Source organism: Lampetra fluviatilis, chromosome 61 (assembly GCF_964198595.1).
Source record: "Lampetra fluviatilis chromosome 61, kcLamFluv1.1, whole genome shotgun sequence".
Lineage (NCBI taxonomy): Eukaryota > Metazoa > Chordata > Hyperoartia > Petromyzontiformes > Petromyzontidae > Lampetra > Lampetra fluviatilis.
In genome coordinates, this window is record NC_136335.1 from 7,332,431 (window position 1) to 7,357,033 (window position 24,603).

General features: G+C 48.1%; 2 protein-coding genes across 2 annotated transcripts in view; one reads left to right on the forward strand and one right to left on the reverse strand.

Moving 5' to 3' along the window:
• The window catches only part of LOC144951250 (IgGFc-binding protein-like), a 90,016-nt gene extending 77,508 nt beyond the window's left edge, over positions 1-12,508 (reverse strand). Inside the window, exon 1 of the mRNA XM_078881400.1 lies at positions 12,266-12,508. Coding sequence (XP_078737526.1) covers positions 12,266-12,508 — 243 coding nt within the window. The remainder of the gene's footprint in view (positions 1-12,265) is intronic.
• Positions 12,509-14,053: 1,545 nt separating this feature from the next.
• On the forward strand, positions 14,054-19,371 carry LSM2 (LSM2 homolog, U6 small nuclear RNA and mRNA degradation associated). The gene is made up of 5 exons (XM_078881344.1): positions 14,054-14,142; positions 16,619-16,686; positions 17,193-17,223; positions 17,716-17,775; positions 18,295-19,371. Exons 1-5 carry the CDS (start codon positions 14,140-14,142, stop codon positions 18,418-18,420), a joined length of 288 nt encoding a protein of 95 aa, XP_078737470.1. The 5' UTR covers positions 14,054-14,139; the 3' UTR covers positions 18,421-19,371.
• Positions 19,372-24,603: the final 5,232 nt, after the last annotated feature.

Sequence of the window (24,603 nt, forward strand, 5' to 3'; positions counted from 1 at the left end):
GTCTATGGGCAGCGTTGAGTCTATGGGTAGTGTTGAGTCTATGGGCAGTGTTGAGTCTATGTACAGTGCTGAGTCTATGTACAGTGCTGAGTCTATGGGTAGTGTTGAGTCTATGGGCAGTGTTGAGTCCATGTACAGTGCTGAGTCTATGGGTAGTATTGAGTCTAAGGGCAGTGTTGACTCTATGGGCAGTGCTGAGTCTATGGGTAGTGTTGAGTCTATGGGCAGTGTCAGTTAATGGGCAGTGTTGAGTCTATGGGTAGTGTTGAATCTATGGGCAGTGTTGAGTCTGTGGGTAGTGTTGAGTCTATGGGCAGTGTTGAGTCTATGGGCAGTGTTGAGTCTATGGGCAGTGCTGAGTCTATGGGCAGTGTTGAGTCTATGGGTAGTGTTGAGTCTATGGGCAGTGTTGAGTCTATGGGCAGTGTTGAGTCTCTGGGTAGTGTTGAGTCTATGGGCAGTGTTGAGTCTATGGCCAGTGTTGAGTCTATGGGTAGTGTTGAGTCTATGGGTAGTGTTGAGTCTATGGGTAGTGTTGAGTCTATGGGCAGTGTTGAGTCTATGGGCAGTGTTGAGTCTATGGGTAGTGTTGAGTCTATGGGTAGTGTTGAGTCTATGGGCAGTGTTGAGTCTATGGACAGTGCTGAGTCTATGGGGAGTGCTGAGTCTATGGGCAGTGTTGAGTCTATGGGGAGTGCTTAGTCTATGGGCAGTGTTGAGTCTATGGGCAGTGTTGAGTCTATGGGTAGTGTTGAGTCTATGGTTAGTGTTGAGTCTATGGGCAGTGTTGAGTCTATGGGTAGTGTTGAGTATATAGGCAGTGTTGAGTCTATGGGCAGTGTTGAGTCTATGGGCAGTGTTGAGTCTATGGGCAGTGTTGAGTCTATGGGTAGTGCTGAGTTTATGGGTAGTGTTGAGTCTATGGCTAATGTTGAGTTTATGGGCAGCGTTGAGTCTATGGGTAGTGTTGAGTCTATGGGCAGTGTTGAGTCTATGTACAGTGCTGAGTCTATGTACAGTGCTGAGTCTATGGGTAGTGTTGAGTCTATGGGCAGTGTTGAGTCCATGTACAGTGCTGAGTCTATGGGTAGTATTGAGTCTAAGGGCAGTGTTGACTCTATGGGCAGTGCTGAGTCTATGGGTAGTGTTGAGTCTATGGGCAGTGTCAGTTAATGGGCAGTGTTGAGTCTATGGGTAGTGTTGAATCTATGGGCAGTGTTGAGTCTGTGGGTAGTGTTGAGTCTATGGGCAGTGTTGAGTCTATGGGCAGTGTTGAGTCTATGGGCAGTGCTGAGTCTATGGGCAGTGTTGAGTCTATGGGTAGTGTTGAGTCTATGGTTAGTGTTGAGTCTATGGGCAGTGTTGAGTCTATGGGTACTGTTGAGTCTATGGGCAGTGTTGAGTCTATGGGCAGTGTTGCGTCTATGGGTAGTGTTGAGTATATGGGCAGTGTTGAGTCTATGGGCAGTGTTGAGTCTATGGGCAGTGCTGAGTCTATGGGCAGTGTTGAGTCTATGGGTAGTGCTGAGTTTATGGGTAGTGTTGAGTCTATGGCTAATGTTGAGTCTATGGGGAGCGTTGAGTCTATGGGTAGTGTTGAGTCTATGGGCAGTGTTGAGTCTATGTACAGTGCTGAGTCTATGGGTAGTGTTGAGTATATGGGCAGTGTTGAGTCTATGGGCAGTGCTGAGTCTATGGGTAGTGTTGAGTCTATGGGCATTGTTGAGTCTATGGGCAGTGCTGAGTCTATGGGCAGTGTTGAGTCTATGGGCAATGTTGAGTCTATGGGCAGTGTTGAGTCTATGGGGAGTGCTGAGTCTATGGGCAGTGTTGAGTCTATATGGAGTGCTGAGTCTATGGGCTGTGTTGAGTCTATGGGCAGTGTTGAGTCTATGGGTAGTGTTGAGTTTATGGGCAGTGTTGAATCTATGGGCAGTGTTGAGTCTATGGGTAGTGTTGAGTCTATGGGCAGTGTTGAGTCTATGGGCAGTGATGAGTCTGTGGACAGTGTTGAGTCTATGGGTAGTGTTGAGTCTATGGGTAGTGTTGAGTCTATGGGTAGTGTTGAGTCTATGGGCAGTGTTGAGTCTATGGGTAGTGCTGAGTTTATGGGTAGTGTTGAGTCTATGGGTAATGTTGAGTCTATGGGCAGCGTTGAGTCTATGGGTAGTGTTGAGTCTATGGGCAGTGTTGAGTCCATGTACAGTGCTGAGTCTATGGGTAGTATTGAGTCTAAGGGCAGTGTTGACTCTATGGGCAGTGCTGAGTCTATGGGTAGTGTTGAGTCTATGGGCAGTGTCAGTTAATGGGCAGTGTTGAGTCTATGGGTAGTGTTGAATCTATGGGCAGTGTTGAGTCTGTGGGTAGTGTTGAGTCTATGGGCAGTGCTGAGTCTATGGGCAGTGTTGAGTCTATGGGCAGTGTTGAATCTATGGGTAGTGTTGAGTCTATGGGTAGTGTTGAGTCTATGGGTAGTGTTGAGTTTATGGGCTGTGTTGAGTCTATGGGCAGTGTTGAGTCTCTGGGTAGTGTTGAGTCTATGGGCAGTGTTGAGTCTATGGCCAGTGTTGAGTCTATGGGTAGTGATGAGTCTATGGGTAGTGTTGAGTCTATGGGTAGTGTTGAGTCTATGGGCAGTGTTGAGTCTATGGACAGTGCTGAGTCTATGGGGAGTGCTGAGTCTATGGGCAGTGTTGAGTCTATGGGGAGTGCTTAGTCTATGGGCAGTGTTGAGTCTATGGGCAGTGTTGAGTCTATGGGTAGTGTTGAGTCTATGGGTAGTGTTGAGTCTATGGGCAGTGTTGAGTCTATGGACAGTGCTGAGTCTATGGGGAGTGCTGAGTCTATGGGCAGTGTTGAGTCTATGGGGAGTGCTTAGTCTATGGGCAGTGTTGAGTCTATGGGCAGTGTTGAGTCTATGGGTAGTGTTGAGTCTATGGTTAGTGTTGAGTCTATGGGCAGTGTTGAGTCTATGGGTAGTGTTGAGTATATAGGCAGTGTTGAGTCTATGGGCAGTGTTGAGTCTATGGGCAGTGTTGAGTCTATGGGCAGTGTTGAGTCTATGGGTAGTGCTGAGTTTATGGGTAGTGTTGAGTCTATGGCTAATGTTGAGTCTATGGGCAGCGTTGAGTCTATGGGTAGTGTTGAGTCTATGGGCAGTGTTGAGTCTATGTACAGTGCTGAGTCTATGTACAGTGCTGAGTCTATGGGTAGTGTTGAGTCTATGGGCAGTGTTGAGTCCATGTACAGTGCTGAGTCTATGGGTAGTATTGAGTCTAAGGGCAGTGTTGACTCTATGGGCAGTGCTGAGTCTATGGGTAGTGTTGAGTCTATGGGCAGTGTCAGTTAATGGGCAGTGTTGAGTCTATGGGTAGTGTTGAATCTATGGGCAGTGTTGAGTCTATGGGCAGTGTTGAGTCTATGGGCAGTGCTGAGTCTATGGGCAGTGTTGAGTCTATGGGTAGTGTTGAGTCTATGGGCAGTGTTGAGTCTATGGGCAGTGTTGAGTCTCTGGGTAGTGTTGAGTCTATGGGCAGTGTTGAGTCTATGGCCAGTGTTGAGTCTATGGGTAGTGTTGAGTCTATGGGTAGTGTTGAGTCTATGGGTAGTGTTGAGTCTATGGGCAGTGTTGAGTCTATGGACAGTGCTGAGTCTATGGGGAGTGCTGAGTCTATGGGCAGTGTTGAGTCTATGGGGAGTGCTTAGTCTATGGGCAGTGTTGAGTCTATGGGCAGTGTTGAGTCTATGGGTAGTGTTGAGTCTATGGGCAGTGTTGAGTCTATGGACAGTGCTGAGTCTATGGGGAGTGCTGAGTCTATGGGCAGTGTTGAGTCTATGGCGAGTGCTTAGTCTATGGGCAGTGTTGAGTCTATGGGCAGTGTTGAGTCTATGGGTAGTGTTGAGTCTATGGTTAGTGTTGAGTCTATGGGCAGTGTTGAGTCTATGGGTAGTGTTGAGTCTATGGGCAGTGTTGAGTCTATGGGCAGTGTTGCGTCTATGGGTAGTGTTGAGTATATGGGCAGTGTTGAGTCTGGGCAGTGTTGAGTCTATGGGCAGTGCTGAGTCTATGGGCAGTGTTGAGTCTATGGGTAGTGCTGAGTTTATGGGTAGTGTTGAGTCTATGGCTAATGTTGAGTCTATGGGGAGCGTTGAGTCTATGGGTAGTGTTGAGTCTATGGGCAGTGTTGAGTCTATGTACAGTGCTGAGTCTATGGGTAGTGTTGAGTATATGGGCAGTGTTGAGTCTATGGGCAGTGCTGAGTCTATGGGTAGTGTTGAGTCTATGGGCATTGTTGAGTCTATGGGCAGTGCTGAGTCTATGGGCAGTGTTGAGTCTATGGGCAATGTTGAGTCTATGGGCAGTGTTGAGTCTATGGGGAGTGCTGAGTCTATGGGCAGTGTTGAGTCTATAGATAGTGCTGAGTCTATGGGCTGTGTTGAGTCTATGGGCAGTGTTGAGTCTATGGGTAGTGTTGAGTTTATGGGCAGTGTTGAATCTATGGGCAGTGTTGAGTCTATGGGTAGTGTTGAGTCTATGGGCAGTGTTGAGTCTATGGGCAGTGATGAGTCTGTGGACAGTGCTGAGTCTATGGGGAGTGCTGAGTCTATGGGCAGTGTTGAGTCTATGGGGAGTGCTGAGTCTATGGGCAGTGTTGAGTCTATAGGGAGTGCTGAGTCTATGGGCTGTGTTGAGTCTATGGGCAGTGTTGAGTCTATGGGTAGTGTTGAGTTTATGGGCAGTGTTGAATCTATGGGCAGTGTTGAGTCTATGGGTAGTGTTGAGTATATGGGCAGTGTTGAGTCTATGGGCAGTGTTGAGTCTATGGGCAGTGCTGAGTCTATGGGCAGTGTTGAGTCTATGGGCAGTGTTGAGTCTATGGGCAGTGCTGAGTCTATGGGTAGTGTTGAGTCTATGGACAGTGTTGAGTCTATGGGTAGTGTTGAGTCTATGGGCAGTGTTGAGTCTATGGGTAGTGTTGAGTCTATGGGCAGTGTCAGTTAATGGGCAGTGTTGAGTCTATGGGGAGTGCTGAGTCTATGGGCAGTGTTGAGTCTATGGGGAGTGCTGAGTCTATGGGCAGTGTTGAGTCTATGGGGGGTGCTGAGTCTATGGGCAGTGTTGAGTCTATGGGTAGTGTTGAGTGTATGGGTAGTGTTGAGTCTATGGGTAGTGTTGAGTCTATGGGCAGTGTTGAGTCTATGGGCAGTGCTGTGTCTATGGGCAGTGTAGAGTCTATGGGCAGTGTTGAGTCTATGGGTAGTGTTGAGTCTATGGGTAGTGTTGAGTCTATGGGCAGTGTTGAGTCTCTGGGTAGTGTTGAGTCTATGGGCAGTGTTGAGTCTATGGCCAGTGTTGAGTCTATGGGTAGTGTTGAGTCTATGGGTAGTGTTGAGTCTATGGGTAGTGTTGAGTCTATGGGCAGTGTTGAGTCTATGGACAGTGCTGAGTCTATGGGGAGTGCTGAGTCTATGGGCAGTGTTGAGTCTATGGGGAGTGCTTAGTCTATGGGCAGTGTTGAGTCTATGGGGAGTGCTGAGTCTATGGGCAGTGTTGTGTCTATGGGGAGTGCTGAGTCTATGGGCAGTGTTGAGTCTATGGGCAGTGTTGAGTCTATAAGTAGTGTTGAGTTTATGGGCAGTGTTGAATCTATGGGCAGTGTTTAGTCTATGGGTAGTGTTGAGTCTATGGGCAGTGTTGAGTCTATGGGTAGTGTTGAGTCTATGGGCAGTGTCAGTTAATGGGCAGTGTTGAGTCTATGGGGAGTGCTGAGTCTATGGGCAGTGTTGAGTCTATGGGGAGTGCTGAGACTATGGGCAGTGTTGAGTCTATGGGTAGTGCTGAGTTTATGGGTAGTGTTGAGTCTATGGGTAGTGTTGAGTCTATGGGTAGTGTTGAGTCTATGGGCAGTGTTGAGTCTATGGGTAGTGCTGAGTTTATGGGCAGCGTTGAGTCTATGGGTAGTGTTGAGTCTATGGGCAGTGTTGAGTCTATGTACAGTGCTGAGTCTATGGGTAGTATTGAGTCTATGGGCAGTGTTGAGTCTATGGGCAGTGCTGAGTCTATGGGGAGTGTTGAGTCTATGGGCAGTGTCAGTTAATGGGCAGTGATGAGTCTATGGGTAGTGTTGAATCTATGGGCAGTGTTGAGTCTATGGGCAGTGCTGAGTCTATGGGCAGTGTTGAGTCTATGGGCAGTGCTGAGTCTATGGGCAGTGTTGAGTCTATGGGCAGTGTTGAGTCTATGGGCAGTGTTGAGTCTATGGGGAGTGCTGAGTCTATGGGCAGTGTTGAGTCTATGGGGAGTGCTGAGTCTATGGGCAGTGTTGAGTCTATGGGCAGTGTTGAGTCTATGGGCAGTGTTGAGTCTATGGGGAGTGCTGAGTCTATGGGCAGTGTTGAGTCTATGGGGAGTGCTGAGTCTATGGGCAGTGTTGAGTCTATGGGCAGTGTTGAGTCTATGGGCAGTGTTGAGTCTATGGGCAGTGCTGAGTCTATGGGTAGTGTTGAGTCTATGGGTAGTGTTGAGTCTATGGGTAGTGTTGAGTCTATGGGTAGTGTTGAGTCTATGGGCAGAGCTGAGTCTATGGGCAGTGTTGAGTCTATGGGCAGTGTTGAGTCTATGGACAGTGCTGAGTCTATGGGTGGTGTTGAGTCTATGGGTAGTGTTGAGTCTATGGGCAATGTGAGTATATGGGTAGTGTTGAGTCTATGGGCAGTGTTGAGTCTATGGGCAGTGCTGAGTCTATGGGAAGTGTTGAGTCTATGGGTAGTGTTGAGTCTATGGGTAGTGTTGAGTCTATGGACAGTGTTGAGTCAATGGGTAGTGTTGAGTCTATGGGCAGAGCTGAGTCTATGGGCAGTGTTCAGTATATGGGCAGTGCTGATTCTATGGGCAGTGTTGAGTCTATGGGCAGTGCTGAGTCTATGGGTAGTGTTGAGTCTATGGGCAGTGTTGAGTCTATGGGCAGTGTTGAGTCTATGGGCAGTGCTGAGTCTATGGGTAGTGTTGAGTCTATGGGCAGTGTTGAGTCTATGATCAGTGCTGAGTCTATGGGTAGTGTTGAGTCTATGGGCAGTGTCAGTTAATGGGCAGTGTTGAGTCTATGGGTAGTGTTGAGTCTATGGACAGTGTTGAGTCAATGGGTAGTGTTGAGTCTATGGGCAGAGCTCAGTCTATGGGCAGTGCTGAGCCTATGGGCAGTGCTGAGTCTATGGGCAGTGCTTAGCAGAGGTGGGACAAAGTCATTGTTATGCAAGTCCAAGTCGAGTCGCAAGTCATCAAATTCATGACTCGAGTCTGACTCGAGTCCAAGTCACATGACTCGAGTCCACATCTCATAGGTGGGACAAAGTCATTGTTATGCAAGTCCAAGTCGAGTCGCAAGTCATCAAATTCATGACTCGAGTCTGACTCGAGTCCAAGTCACATGACTCGAGTCCACACCTCTGGTGCTTAGTCTATGGGCAGTGCTGAGTCTATGGACAGTGCTTAGTCTATGGGCAGTGTTGAGTCTATGGGCAGTGCTGAGTCTATGGGTAGTGTTGAGTCTATGGGTAGTGTTGAGTCTATGGGTAATGTGAGTCTATGGGTAGTGTTGAGTCTATGGGCAGTGTTGAGTCTATGGGCAGTGCTGAGTCTATGGTTAGTGTTGAGTCTATGGGCAGTGTTGAGTCTATGATCAGTGCTGAGTCTATGGGTAGTGTTGAGTCTATGGGCAGTGTTGAGTCTATGGGTAGTGTTGAGTCTATGGACAGTGTTGAGTCAATGGGTAGTGTTGAGTCTATGGGCAGTGCTTAGTCTATGGGCAGTGCTGAGTCTATGGGCAGTGCTTAGTCTATGGGCAGTGCTGAGTCTATGGACAGTGCTTAGTCTATGGGCAGTGCTTAGTCTATGGGCAGTGTTGAGTCTATGGGCAGTGCTGAGTCTTTGGGCAGCGTTGAGTATATGAGCAGAGTTGGGTCTATGTGCAGTGTTGAGTCAATGGGCAGCGTTTAGTCTATAGGCAGTAAACTGTCAGCTAAACTCCATATAAAAATGTTTTTACCAGGTTAGGCCCACTGAGCTATGCAGCTCCTTTTCCGAAGCGACGTAACCACAAATTATAGCTCAACTAAATGGTTTATCATCATGTGCAAATTTATGGCGGTCAAATACTCTAAACGTGTGATGTTGATTCTAAACGTACAGAGAAAAACCAGAGGACTTGGAGAAAATCCACGCCTTCACAGGGAGAAGATGCAAACTCCAAATATCCAGGCGTCAGGGTCGGGATCGAACCCACAACGTCCTGTATACCAGGCGAGGTAGTTAACATCTCTCCACCATGGCACCCCAGTGTTGATTTTAATGGCAGTGCTCGTCTATGGGTAGTGTTTTGAGTCTATGTGCGGTGTTGACTCTATGGTCGGTGTAGAGTCAATGTGCAGTGTTGATTCTAAGAGCAGCGTTGCGTCTATCCATGGTATTTAATCTATGGGCGGTGTTGACTATGGGCGATGTTGAGTCGATGGGCAGCATTGAGACTATGTGCAACGTTTTGTCTATGGGCAGTGTTGACTGCTGTCAGTGTTGAGTCTATCGGCAGTGTTGTCTATGGGCAGTTTTGAGTCTATGGGCGGTTTTCAGTCGTGGTGGTGTTGAATCTATCTGCAGTGTTGATTCTATGGGCAGTGATATGGACCTTTCTCGCCAGTATTAAATGATAGCAATAGGTTTTACCCTTTCTAGCAAAAACACAGGTGTCAATATGTTAAAACACCAAACAGAAACCTTATTCAAGGAATCCTGTCTGCATTAACCACACGTGCTTGTAATATGATGCATTGTCGTTGAAACGGATTGGTCCACACCAGGGACAACTTTCTTTAGGGCCTAGTCTCAAAGTGTTAGACCAGAGAACGCCACAAAGACAGTGCCACTATCAGGGCATTTGTAGTCAGGGTGAGCAGCTACAATACGGAACCTTTCTTGCCAGTATTAAAATATAGCAATAGGTTTTACCCTTTATGGCAATAAAACAGAGCATTTTTTAATTTGCATGTTCACTACAAGTACGTGTGATTAATGAAGACAGGATTCCTTGAATAAGGATTCGTTTGGTGTTTTAACATTTTGACACCTGCTTTTTGCCAGAAAGGGTAAACCCTATTGTTATGGGGTCTGTATAGTTGGACAAAGTACACAACCGCCAGCAATTCTCTGCGAGTCAAGCAATAACGTTAGTCCGCCGGTGATAGAACGCGACTACCGTAAGCGAGTATGACTTCAACCCTGTCCTTCAGCTGAGAGAACAGCTCCTATGCGGAGATCACTCGCGTCGAAGATGAAGGGCAGGGAGAAGTCTGGGTATGCTAAGGGCGGAGCATCCGTGAGCCGATCGCGCAGCCTGACAAAGGCTGTTTCTTCCTCCATCCCCCAATGAAATGTTTGGTTCTTATTTAACATATGCAGGGGCTTCGTGATTGTGGCGAAATTCGGAAAAAAATCGCCGATAACATGACGTGAACCCGACAAAACTGTGTACATTACTCACTGATTTAGGGGTTGGACAATTTTGCACACACGCAGTTTTCTCGGGATCAGTAGCAACACCCGACACGCTTACCACATGCCTCAAATATTGCACCGACGTTTGCATCAAATGACATTTGGACGGTTTTAATTTTAAGTTGACTGAGCATACCCTAGGCAGCACCATGCGCAACCGTTGCGGCTGTTCATCAGACGAGCAACCGAACACGATGACTCCATCCAAGTATATGAGCCATGACTCCCACTGTAGCCCCAGTTCCATGAGCCTTTGGAATGTGGCCGGGGCAAATTGTAAGCCCATCGGAAGGCAATTAGATTGAAATGCCGTTTTGGCCTTCGAGGCGTTGTCCAAGGGGAGTTGCCAGAGTCCTGAGAGTAAGTCCGACGTAAAAAATGTTTTGCCCCTGACAATGCGTCTAATGAGTCGTCAATGCGCGGGAGCGGATATGCATTAGCCAACGTGACCTTATTTAGGCGGCGGAAATCAACACAAAATCTCAAACTGCCATCTGGCTTTTTCACAAGGACCACGGTAGCTCCACAAGGGAAGGTAAATGGAGAAATCATGTTCGCCGCTAAAATCTCATCTACCAACCAACTGTACGTGTGATTTTTCGACGGGGCTCATACGATATTAATTTTTCCGAATAGGGGGAGAATCTCGTGTGTCGATGTGATATTCAGCAAGGCTTATATCGCCCTATGTCATACTGCCCCCTGCTGAATAAATCGGAGAATTGCAGGAGCAGTTATCTTGGCCGTTTTGCTCTTCGGACAGTTCAGCATTCTCACTCCACAATGTATTTATCCAACTCTCCTCGGCTGACGAAACATCGACAGCGACTCCCGCTATTACAGTTTCTGTTGGGTCCATCGTCTCCATAATTACAGGTCCTGCGTGCACTAATACGGTCCCTGCTTGCACCGCAATCGGTTGCTCCCCGACATTCAATACGTGGAGTGACTCACTTCGAAGACAGGGTTCGTTAAGGCACCTTCTTTATTCCACACGTCAGGGAAATACAGACACCCTACGTGCTTACACATTAGTCACACATCCGTCTCTTTTGACGGCAGTATCTAGCTAGTACAGTTGGCAGGCTATCTAGCTAGCGACGTCTAAGGGTGGTCAAGACGGCAGCGACGAAGGTGACGAACAGCGACACAGCGAGGGGGATCTACTTCCAGCAACAGCCCCGAGCTTTCGCCCCAGGCCCCCTTTTATCCTCCTGGCGTGGCCTCGCTCCGCCCTTGCCACACCCCCTTTCTGGAACCTACTAGCAGGTTCCCGGGCTTCCAGATGGACCCCTTCCTGAGCTTCTCTTTAGTTCTCCTCACCCCTGTACATATATACTCCCTCTGCTGACGTGTGTATACTGCCCTCTGCTGTCAGTACCACTTTTCTGTCAGCAGCCAGCGTTATTACACTACATCTGTAAGAACGGCTTTTGGTCCGTTCTTATGACTGTCTGTGCTGCTGCTAACATCAATCTGCGAGTCGTCGCATGCAATGGAGCAATCAAAAGCGACCACTCGGTGCGCGTATTAGTTATTTATTTGCGTTATCTCAATGGTATTAACATTTGCGCGCTTGGAGGTATATTCACAGATTCACTCACCAATGCCTGCACTGTCATGCCCGTCTCGGAATATGTTTCTGTTGGTTTTAGAAAAAAAATGCGAGTTGCGGACGGCGTTTCAATGCAGCATTGATCAGTGAGTATACGCAACGGCAATTGTTTTAAAAGTCGGTTCCCAGCAAGCATGGGCCGCGAGCATACTTGAAACTAAAGTGAGTCCCGTCAAGGCGAGTTCCCCAATTTGCACTTGTGCAACGACTTTTACCATAATTCCCATGTTAGGGGCCGTCCATAAATGACGTCACGCACCTGGGGGAGGGGGGGTCAGACATTTGTGACGATGTGTGACGAGGGGGGGGGGTTGAGAAATGTGACGTCACATCAAAATGCGCAACTTTAAATAAATATAGACAACACGTTCTACTTATTGAAATAGACTTTTTAATCAATGTTTTCTCCTACAACATCAGAGTGCAGCGCCACATTAAATACGCACTACAATGACAATAGTTTAAAGCGATTTGAAGCATGTTTTATATTTTGGGGGGGGGGGCAGAGCTTTGTGACGTCATATTTGAGGGGGGGTCTGACTTTTTGTGACGTCGTGTGACGAAGGGGGAGGGAGGGGATCAAAATCGTCCAAAATCGCGTGACGTCGTTTATGGACGGCCCCTTAGCGCCGTTTGCTGCGACATACCTGTTCGTACCGACGTTAAACAGCGAGTGTTGGGCGGCAACAAGTCAAATATATAATTGGAAATAATAGTAGCCGGCGCTCTAGTATTAATAAATTATAAGCGTACCGCCACTCCGCCCACTGAACCCATGACAACAGAGGTTCCCGTGGCTGCCGCTAGAACCCTCCAAGGCAGCTTCTTCCACTGGTTGCCCGACTCGAGCCACCGGTTGAAAAGCGAGTCCCGACCTTCTTTAGGAGATTTCGCGACCTCGTTACCCCCGACGCTCGTCGATTTAGATGGTACATGCGACATGGTGATGGACGCGGTGAGTGACGATGAGTCCCTCGATGAATGAGGTTATTGTTTTAGCCGTCTGTCTGAGGTGTCACGATTCGCCTGGTGTTGAAGTGCCGCGGTAGTTGATGGAGAGTTGGACGCCGTCTTTGTCGCTTGCAGCGGGTCGCTCTTGCAACCCCGCGCGATGTGGCCGGGTCGGCCGCAGCGACCCCCGTCGTGGAATCGCCATCTCTCTCCTGGGCCCGGCCCATCCACGGACCGCCACCACCACCTCCCGGGGGCACCGGTGATATCTGCTGCTGCCGCGATGAGGGGGGCATCAGCAACGGCGCTCCTTGTCCGTCAGCCGGGCAGGAGGCGCAGCCGACGGAGTCGGGGCTCCCCTCCATCCGAGCCACCACCCGAGTCCGCTGGCTCATCCCCTCGTGGGCCCGCAGGCATCGAGTCACCCACAAATAACTTTGATCCTCCTCTTCCACTATGGGAAGCACACCGCCATCTCCTAGACCAGGGGTCGGCAACCAAAATAACAAGAAGAGCCATTTCTTTCCAATTCGGTACAAATTCAGTATTTCAAGAGCCGCAATGCATCTGAGTACATACTGTACATACGTACATATCGTCCAGAAGCAGCCCGTAAAGAGCCGCATGCGGCTCCGGAGCCGTAGGTTGCCGACCCCTGTCCTAGACCAACGTCAAAAAAAATTAAAATACAGGTAGTCCCCGAGTTACGATGTTCTGACTTACGATATTTCGATCTTACGATAGCGATATGACAAAATTGTAAAATATTTTAAATTTCGCGCGGCAGGCAAACGAAGCAGCGTACGAGGTACGATGCTGCACGTTGGGACGCTGCCGGGATGTACGCATCTCCCGCCTTGTGTGGTGATGCCTCTCACTCTCACCAGCGGTCGACAGAGTTAAGTTGTCTCGGTGTTAGCGGACAGAATCTTGGTGAGTACAGACAATATACGTTACGTGCAATGCATGTATAATACGTAGCTTTAGCGATTTCATTTTAGGGTTACCACGATACGATACGTTCAATGCATGTTAAAAGTTTTTATAGCAGATAGGATTTTCCTGAAAAAACTTTCTATTAAATTGCAGTTCATATCGGTAGGCTAAGAATTAACCTTTTTTTTACTTCACATTTTACTGTGCAATACAGTATTGTAATTAATAAATACATACAGTATACAGTTTATACAGTACGGTACTGTAAATTGCTCTGTTTTGCTAAATTATCACCATTCTTTAAGACTCCTGGGTATGCTAGGCCATCTTCGACTTACGATATTTTTGACTTACGATGGGGTCGTCGTAACGCATCTCCATCGTAAGTAGAGAACTACCTGTACCAGTGAGTCCAGCGACGTCTCGTCAAGCCAATTCGTTACTCGTGCAGCACGCGGATGTGTTGGAGAGCAAAGCCACAACATTTACAATTAGATTTGAAGTTTTCGTGACTGCAAGGATCCATACTCTTGGTTCTTTCGGTAAAGTCACGTGGCAAGAACATTTTCTTGCTGTGGTGTTCACACCTGATGATGATTGCTTGTGTTGTAATCGAAACGTTGTGATTCAATTTTATGTATTAGTTTCTTTACCTACGTGACTTTACCGAAAGAACCAAGAGTATTTACAATTAGATTTACATTCAGATTGTAAATGTTATGGCTTGGCATGTTCTCTTTACGTGACAAACCTTACTAGTTGGTTGTGTCGGGTGGTGGCGGATTTCAACGACACATTTATATTTTACGCGATCTAACCCAAAAAAACTCAATTATGGATGATATTGGTCGTATACAGTATATTAAATCAACTTTCCCGCCAAAAATATTCAAATTTAGCGTAACCGCCCCCTCCGGCTGGAGCGGACCAATCAGCGCGCGGTTAGCAGTGGGGGGGAGGCGGCGGTGGGGGTAGGGTGGGGGGCGATCTGGCAAATCCCGCGGGCCCAAGTCTCGGGGCAGTTCTCACGAGAACCCGAACGAGACTTGAGAGCGCGGAGAGACCGGGCCAGCGAGGAGGCGACGGAGCAATGGTGAGAGACACTGGGACAGAGCAGAGAGACACGCGGCGGGGGTGTAGAGAGAGACACGCGGGGAGCGAGACAGGCGGAGAGCGTTTGGCGTGCGGTGGTGGGACGCGGTTCGCTGAATTACGACAGAGACGCGGACAGGCCCAGGCTGCGCGCACTGTACGCACAAGTGAACCGAGCCGTGTTACCGTGCGTACTGTACGTGTGTGTGTAAGGTGCACCTAGCCTGGCACAAGCGCCGCGGTGACTTCACCGCCGCCTAGTAGCGAATGACTGTTACGTGGGGAGCTGTGGCGCGTTGGGCCACGAACCCGGCGACCCGAGTTCGATTCCCGCTCACGGCCAACACCAGGGACAGTTTTCTGAACAAGTAAATGGGTCTCCCCTAGGTCGACTCGGCCTCAAATGAGTACCTTGTGCGATGCATAAACATCGCCACTGGGGAGACAAAGGCGGCCGGGTGTGGTGCTCGCCACCCATCCCCTCGTGTGCCGTGCCAGCCTTTATAGGTGCTCGCTAACAGCACTTGCCCCAACAGCCTGCTAAGGCTATACGAGGAATCATTTTTTTATTGCAGTTAACCCATAACACCTGTCCCGTCGCCTGTCGGCAGCAAGGGGCTTCCACACCTCACGTGCACCTAGCCTGGCACAAGTACTGAGGTGACGTCACCGCCACTTAGTGGCGAATGCCGATAGTTTTTGTGGCACCGTGGTGGCTAGGAGATGTTAACTACCTCGCCTGGTCTACAGGAGGTCGTGGGTTCGATCCCGACCCTGACGCCTGCTGCTGTATATTTGGAGTTTGCGTGTTCTCCCTGTGGTCGCGTATTTTGCTGCATTTATAGCAGCGTATTTCGCTGCTATAAATGTGTATGTGATAATTAGCTTCGTCGAGGTATTATTTGTGGTAGCCAGGTCGCTTCTGAAAAAGAGCTGTATATCTCAGTGGGCCTTGCTTGGTAAAATTTAAATGAAAGTTTGTGTGCAGTATTTAGTCTGCCTGTGTCGATATAGACACTGACAAAAAAATCACGGATTTGAGAACACGCGCAGCGTAGAGACCTCACCCCCCTTGAGAAGTGAGTGAGGCTTGAACAGGATGCGTCCCGGCCAGACGCAACGATGGAGGGAGTTATTTATACTCTGTGCAACCGCTTTGGATTCTCCCCTGCCCTGCCACCTTTGTTTCCCTCTACTGCCACACTAATTATCTGTGTGCACTGGCGGAGCCAGTGGGGGTGGGGTGGCACGTGCCCCCCCCCCCCCATGATCCGATAGAAATCCCTAATTTCGATCGGATCATTGGGGTTTATTAGTAATAAATCGGCATTTTGAGACCCCCACTGCCACTGTGTATCATATTATTACGTGCCAGGGATTCTATGAGATGATAGGACAATAGTCTTGAGTCCATAATTGGCAATAAGTAATGGCAAAGCAGTTATAAGCGACTCAGAATTGTGCGCAGTTGCGTATACAGTGCACGACTTCCCTGAAGGCATTCACCTTCAGCGAGCGTGATGCCGATCACACACGGTTTGAATTCGACCCTCGATCGATGGCTCGAATAAAAAGCAAGGGACAAGTCCTTACTAACAACTCCTCTATCATTTTTCATTGCTGGAGGGGTTGCCCCCCATACCTGAAAATTCTGGCTCCGCCATAGTCTGTGCGCCCTCTGCTACCGGCCGAGTGTGTTCTGTATCAAACCCGGAATTATCAAATGTTAAGTTTTTACGGAAAAAACGCTCCCTCGGCTTGTCTGCCGTGTGTGTGTGCGCTATTTGCTGCTGGTTGTGGGGAGTTGTACAGCGGTTAGCGCACTGCACTCCAAACCTGTTGGATAACAGTTCGATTCCCACTCACGGCCACCAACACAAGTGAAGAATATCTGCACCAGTCCTGCGCCTCAATCGGTCGACTCGGCCTAAAATGAGTACTTGGTGCAATGTGTAAAACTTCGCCAAAGCTAAACTTTTTTATGTTACCAGGTAAGGCCCACTGAGCTATGTATCTCTTTTTCAGAAGAGACCTGGCCACAAATGCTCACCCAACGAGGTGGCCTGTGGAAATTTATAGCAGCAGCCAAATACACTAAACGCATGTTGATTTCAAATGTGGAGGGAAAAAACAGATGGAGGACCCGCAGAAAAGTCAACGCGACCATGGGGAGAGAGACACCGCAAACTCCAAATATGCAGCAGGCATCAGGGTTATGATCGAACTCGCAACGTCCTGTATACCAGGCGAGGTAGTTAACATCTCGCCACCCCGGCACCCGAACGATAGAGCCACAGCCAAAGGAGGGAATGCACTGAGGGGATGGCCACTGTGGAGATGGAGCGATGGAATTGGCTCGAGTGCTTCAGCGATTTAGGCATCCCGAGGTGGTGTGTGAGAGACAGAGATGGCTTGGGGAGGCTTTCATCCAGCAGCAGATAGGTCACGGCTGATGATGGTGTGTGTGTGTCTCACAGTTGTTCTACTCATTCTTCAAGTCCCTGGTGGGCAAAGACGTGGTGGTGGAGCTCAAGAATGACCTCAGGTAACATCCAGGACCTGGGTTCGAATTCGGATATCAGCCACCCAACCACTGGTGAAACTGGGTTCTCAAGCGCAGCGAGTTGAAGGTCTCAGCTCGGTCACCAGTGACTCACATAGAGACAGAGACCCATTAGACACACAGAAATGTGCGCGCTTATACACAGAGTGAGTTGTGATTTAACTCGGTTCATAAGTGTAGCAAATTGAGTCTCGGTCCGGTCACTAATGACCCACACAGAAACTAATATATTCTTGTAAAAAAAACTGTAGACTTTTATAGACATCCATAAGGTCATATAGATACCCATATATTCACACACAGACTTAGTCACCTATAGCTTACACACAGGCCCACAGAACACAATGAGTATGTGTTGTGATGTAAGTAGTGTGTTGGTGATGGGCGTATGTAGTGTGTGGTGATGGTGTGTGTGGTGTAACACTGTCTTTTTGGTGATGGGCATATGTGCTGTGTGTGGTGTAACACTGTCCTCTGTTCACCCACAGTATCTGTGGAACGCTACACTCCGTAGATCAGGTGAGTTTGTGTGCAACCAAATCGCCCTCAATGTGCCCAATCTCGTTCGGTCTCAGACACAAATCAGGATTGAACCCGCCGAGTACATTGGTGGGTGACCGCCAGGGCTTGCCAGGTGTTGTGCACTAGGAGGGGATTAGTAGAGTTAGATGAGACGGGAGAGACAGTAGAGTGAGTGGAGGAGATTAGGTGAGTGATATGAGAGGGGAGAGGTAGGAGAGTGTGTGGAAGGGAGTAGAGTGAGATGAGAGGGGAGAAGTAGGAGAGTGCGTAGCGGGGAGTAGAGTGAGGGGAGAGGTAGGAGAGTGCGTGGAGGGGAGTAGAGTGAGATGAGAGGGGAGAAGTAGGAGAGAGTCGTGGTTAGGAGTTGGCCGTTCACACTGGAGTGTTCTACTCTGTGGACTTATTCCCGATGAGGAACATTTAGCTGGACGTAACTTGTGTGTGTGCTGTGACCATTGACCTGACCTATGTGGATCTCGCCCTCTGCAGTACCTGAACATCAAGCTGACCGACATCAGTGTCACTGACCCCGAGAAGTACCCACACATGGTGAGTGGTGACCCTTCACTCTCCCGTTACTTTTTATTTATTCTGCTGTTTAGCTTTTTATTTTATTCAGAAGCGACCTGGCCACAAACGACAGCCAAATACTCTTAACCTGTGATGTTGATTCTAAATGTGGAGAGAAAAACCTGAGGACCCGGATAAAAATACACACGACCACGGAGAGATACGCAAACTCCAAATTTACAACAGGCATCAGAGTTGGGATCAAACCCATGACCTCCTCTATACCAGGCAAGAGAGTTAATAGCTAAAGAGCTCCAGTGGGCCTTACCTGGTAAAATAACAAAATGTAAATAGTTTAGCATGGAGGCCCATGCACTCGCACAGATTAAACTGGGTTCTCAAATGTAGCGAGTTATTATTGCTGGAAAATTCATCACCATATTTCAATCCCACCCTCTTGCCTCCTCTGTCTCTCTTTTCCTTCCTCTCTCCCCACCTCTGCCTCTTTCCCTCCCTCTCTATCGTTCTCTCTCTCTCCCCCCCCCCTTGTCCCTGTAGCTCTCGGTGAAGAACTGCTTTATCCGAGGTTCGGTCGTCCGCTACGTGCAGCTCCCGGCAGACGAGGTGGACACGCAGCTCCTGCAGGATGCCGCGCGCAAGGAGGCCACACAGCAGAAGCAGTAGACACGGGGACGTGGAGACACGGAGACATGGGGACATGGGGGCGATGAGATGCAGGGGACACGGAGAGACAGGGACGTGGCAACAAAGAGAGATGAGGACGTGGGGACGATGAGACACGGGGACAATGGTATGCGAGGACAAAGAGATGTGGAGATGCAGGGACACGGAGATGATGAGACATGGCCAAAACAAAGATGTGGGGACACAGGGAATTATGGGACACAGGGATGATGAGACATGGGGACACAGGCATGTGGGGGCAGGGAAATGCATAAATATGGGGACATAGAAACAAAGAGATAGGGGTAAGCGGGGAGACCCCAGGAGATGGATACGCGGAGACATCTGGGCACAGTGCAGGGAGCACGGTGCCAGGTTGCGCGCGACGGATTTGTGGGCAGGGGGTGGAGCCCCCTGAGGCATCCAGTTGTTGAGATGGGTCGTGAGGGTCCAGAAGATCAGAGTCTCGATTGAGACCGAGCTGCAGGAGACCACCTTCAAGACCAGTGTCTTCAGACTCGGTTCCTAGGCACAGTTTGTGGGCCGGGGCTGGGCCATGCACAGATAATGGCCGTACTCAGGTGGTGGCTTTAGGATGGGGTGGAGGCCTTTGCCAAGTGATGGGAAGATACAGACTGACAACAGTCACAACAACACCGACACGACGCTTACAGAGTGAGTAGGTGGTGAGTGACTGGAACCGTAGTCTCGACACAGAAGGGAGAGGCGAGTAAAATTGGCCTCGCTGTGTCTCCTCCCCATGTCTCGCTGTGTCTCCTCCCTGTGTCTCCCTGTGCCTCCCCGTGTCTCGTTCCTGTGCCTCTGTGTCTCCCTCCCCGTGTCTCCTCCCCGTGAATTGTAAGTGAATGTTCGTACCGAGTCGGTTTTTGTTTCGTTTGGTGCGGGTGTCATTTGTTTTGTTTTTTATAAATAAACGTGTACAGCACTGCTGCTGCCCCGCTGTCCCTGTGTGGTATCGTATTTAGCGAGGACGCATCCCTCACCCGTGGCATCATCGGCTTACGTGGGAAGGCCTCGCCCGAGTCTCAAAACGCGTTTTCAGGAGGGCGCGGCTACATGAGGGATGTTTGGGCCATTTACATCGGTGGTTTTAGTTGTTTCAGAATCATCAGCGGTGATCATTAATAAAGGTGAAGCAAACTCCCACAGCACGTCAAACAATCATCTCTACTGTTCCTCCCCTAAAACAATCTCCACCTCTTCTCCCCTGGCCCATGATCCAGCGACTACTGATAGTCCCCCAGCTACGACCAGGTCTCGCCCAGCCCCTATCACTACCCCAGCCCCTATCACTACCCCAACCCCTATCACTACTCCATCTCACTACCCCAACCCCTATCACTACTCCATCTCACTACCCAACCCCTATCTCACTACCCCAAACCCTATCACTACCCCAAACCCGATCACTACCGCAACCCCTATCACCACCCCAACCCCTATCACTACTCCATCTCACTACCCAACCCCTATCTCACTACCCCAAACCCTATCACTACCCCAACCCCTATCACTACTCCATCTCACTACCCAACCCCTATCTCGCTACCCAACCCCTATCTCACTACCCCAAACCCGATCACTACCGTTATCTTACTACCCCAACCCCTATCACTATCCCTATCACTACCCCAACCCCTATCACTATTCCATCTCACTACCCCAACCCCTATCACTACTCCATCTCACTACCCAACCCCTATCTCACTACCCCAAACCCTATCACTACCCCAAACCCGATCACTACCCCAACCCCTATCACTACCCCAACCCCTAGCACTACTCCATCTCACTACCCAACCCCTATCTCACTACCCAACCCCTATCTCACTACCACAAACCCTATCACTACCCCAACCCCTATCACTACTCCATCTTACTACCCAACCCCTATCTCACTACCCAACCCCTATCTCACTACCCCAAACCCGATCACTACCCCAACCTCTATTACTACACCAATTTCACTACCACAACCCCTATCACTGCGCCTATCTCACTACCTCAGCCCCCATCACTACCCCAACTCCTATCACTACCCCAGCCCCTAATACTACTCCCACCCCTATCACTACCCCAACCACTTCTGTCATAACTACACCACTAACAACCCCACTCTTTATCTCAACCACTAACGTCTTATGTACAATAAAAACAATTGTAAAGCGCCTTGGAATAAGGCACTATTTAAATCTTTATAAGCTGAGTTGACTGGCAGTGATGATGGCGGAGCTGATATTGATTCTAACTACCGATGGTGTGTATGTATCTCTGATTCTCTACAAGTCTATCTCTATGGGGTTACTTTACGTTCCATAGTGTGGCTTGCATGGCCACTATCGCATTACTGTGGCTTGTGTACTTTTTGAATGTGAGTATATTTATGTGTCTCTGGGTTTGCTATGTGGTCCATAGTGTGGGTTGTATGGCTACAATCGCACATCTGTGGCTAGTGTATTTAATGTTTCTATGAGTTTCTGTGTCTCTAAGTCTATATATCTCTATATCTACGAGTCTATATTGTTGAGTCTTACTCTACAGTCCATAGTGTGGGCTGCGTGGCTACAATTGCACTTCCGTGACTGCCTTTACGTTTGCGTTCATGAAGGAGACGTGTTGCAGCATTGGCGTGCTGCTGATGTTCTCATGCGGTTGATGGTTCCACCACCAGTGTGATTGAGGAGAGGAGTGTCAAATCCATGAAGACGGGCAAATGCCTGAAACGTCGCCTATTGCACATACAATTTTAAGGCCATGCAAATGTTAAGGAATGCGCTGAGATGTTTTATTTGTTCTTTCGCACCACTGGCAACGCAGCAGCAGCATTCTCAGGGTGGGGGCCCACTTTTGCCCGATAAGCCACAATTAGTGTGAACACGAGAGATAGAAGCGAGAGTCTGGACTGCGGCCGACGTAAAAAAAAAATCTACGTGTCTCATACAGGACCCTACCCATCAAGCCCGCCTCCGGTTTCAACCTCCCCACGCCGCCAGCAGTCGACCATCGACCGAACCAGGCCATGGGGGGAAGGGGCGTGTGGCCAATGCGGCTACCGGACGCTCAAATCGCGCCATCGAAGATTTGGTGGCCTTACTGGCCTGCGAGAGTGCGGCCATGAATCACAAACCATCAACCCCAGCGTAAACACTCCTTGAAAGGAGGAATGGACAGAGATCCACTCTGCTTCTGAACCAGACAATTGAGTGGATTACAACTCTAATGGCATCTTTTATCTGCCGTTATTAATCCATACGAAAGAAGTGTGAGGGCCACCACACCATTTGAAACCATTGGGGGTTTGATAGCAGCACGATGATGGTGGGGGGGGGGTGTTTTTACATCTTGGGTATTAAATTTCGATTTAAAGCTTTCGTGACTGCAGGGATTCATAATCTTGTTTTTTTCGGTAAAGTCACGTAGAAGGGAAATAATAAAAATAAAACAAAATTATCACGACGTTTCGATTGCAACACAAGCAATCATCATCAGGCGTGAACACCTTGCTGTGTTTTTTGCTTGCTGTGGTTTTCACACCTGATGATTGCTTGTGTTGCAATCGAAACGTCGTGAGAACTTTATTTTATTTGTATTATTTCCCTTCTACGTGACTTTACCGAAAGAACCAATAATATATTTCGATTTAAAGCTTTCGTGACTGCAGGGATTCATCTTCTTGGTTATTTCGGTAAAGTCACGTAGAAGGGAAGTAATAAAATAATAAAACATAAAATAAAATAATTCTCACGACGTTTCGGCTACAACGCAAGCAGCCGTCTTCAGGTGAAGAATGAGACACTACCAAGCTAGGAGCTTATATATAAGCTGGGTTGGAGGTGGAAGAGCACCTTAACAAAAAGAATGTGCATATGAAGAGGAATTTAGCATATTCATGGGAAATGCGTAGGAGGTGGGTGGGGGGGGTTTCAAAGTCATATTATGCCCATGCATTATGCAGGATCAGCAGCACCAAGGGGGGTGCAGGGAGTAGCATTAACAAAGGAAAGGAATGTTAATGATATGTAGCTGCAGTTACTAAACAACCACGTAGAAAACTAAAGTATAGACTACATAAAAAACTAAAGTATAAACTGCATAGCACCATCAGTATACTTACTATACTCTACAATAAGCTGAGTTACTAACAGCAAGTAATACATTACACTTCTACGTCGTAAAAATTATATAATATGCTTCCATCTAAACTTTATTCTCTTACATCACACGAGCATATACCGTACTATATACTGCCATAGATAAACCCAACATTAAATTATATACTGTATTGCTATAAACCACCCTATATCTTATACATTTTAATATAACACTATGTATTATTCTACCCACCCTAATGTGTATCGAAATGGTTTATTACGTCCTTCCAATGATTCATCAAGGACTGAATGCTGGGGTACCCCCCCTGGTGAGACACTGCTTAACCAATACATACTTCACCTGGAATGAAACTTTCTACAAGCAAACTGAGGGCACCCCAATGGGCTCCCCCCTATCTCCGGTTGTAGCCAACATCTTCATGGAGAAATTTGAGACGGACGCCATCCAGACTGCCACTCTACGCCCGATCTTATGGAAGAGGTACGTAGACGACACTTTTGTCATCTGGCCACATGGCCGGCCTGCTCTAGACCAATTTCTCGACCACATCAATTCCATACACCCAGCCATCAGATTCACCATGGAAGTCGAAAAAGATGGCAAGCTACCCTTTTTGGATGTCCTAATCAAAAGGAGACCTGATGGTTCAATGAGCCACTCTGTCTACAGGAAAGCCACCCATACGGATGCTTACCTAAAACCGGATTCCCACCACCATCCATCCCAGAAGAATTCCCTCATCAAGACTCTATATCATAGAGCCCAATGCATCTCCGACCATGAACACATTTCCAGTGAACTCAAACACGTACGCCAAGCTCTTAAGGCTAATGGTTACTCCGACTACACAATCCGCAAAGCCATCACTCCAACCATCAAGAAGGATCCTGTTGAAGAGCCTTTCAAGACCATCACCTTACCCTACATTGCTGGGGTCACAAAAAAGATCTCCAAAATCCTGATTAAACACAAGATCCAGGTCCGATTCAACACAGTACATAAAATCCGTGATCTGGTACCGTCTGTAAAAGATGTGGTTCCAGACATACAGTACCCTGGCGTCTACAAACTAAGTTGCCTCTGTGGTAGCAGTTACATTGGGGAAACCAAACGACATGTCTCGGACCGCATCCGTGAACATAAAGCTGACCTGAAACACGGTAGGACAAACACCTCAGCCGTGGCAGATCACTGTTACAACTCAGTGGGGCTCACATGACATTGACTTCTCCAAGACAGAGGTTCTCTGCAAGCCATCTGGCTATCATGAGAGATTCGTTCATGAGGCGATCCACATATACAAACACAGAGACAATTTTAACCGAGAAGATGGATTCTGGCTTAGCAATCATTGGAAGGACGTAATAAACCATTTCGATACACATTAGGGTGGGTAGAATAATACATAGTGTTATATTAAAAGGTATAAGGTATAGGGTGGTTTATAGCAATACAGTATATAATTTAATGTTGGGTTTATCTATGGCAGTATATAGTACGGTATATGCTCGTGTGATGTAAGAGAATAAAGTTTAGATGGAAGCATATTATATAATTTTTACGACGTAGAATTGTAATGTATTACTTGCTGTTAGTAACTCAGCTTATTGTAGAGTATAGTAAGTATACTGATGGTGCTATGCAGTTTATACTTTAGTTTTTTTTAATGTAGTTTATACTTTAGTTTTCTACGTGGTTGTTTAGTAACTGCAGCTACATATCATTAACATTCCTTTCCTTTGTTAATGCTACTCCCTGCACCCCCCCTTGGTGCTGCTGATCCTGCATAATGCATGGGCATAATATGACTTTGAAACCCCCCCCACCCACCTCCTACGCATTTCCCATGAATATGCTAAATTCCTCTTCATATGCACATTATTTTTGTTAAGGCGCTCTTCCACCTCCAACCCAGCTTATATATAAGCTCCTAGCTTGGTAGTGTCTCATTCTTCACCTGAAGACGGCTGCTTGCGTTGTAGCCGAAACGTCGTGAGAATTATTTTATTTTATTATGTTTTATTTTTATTATTTTATTACTTCCCTTCT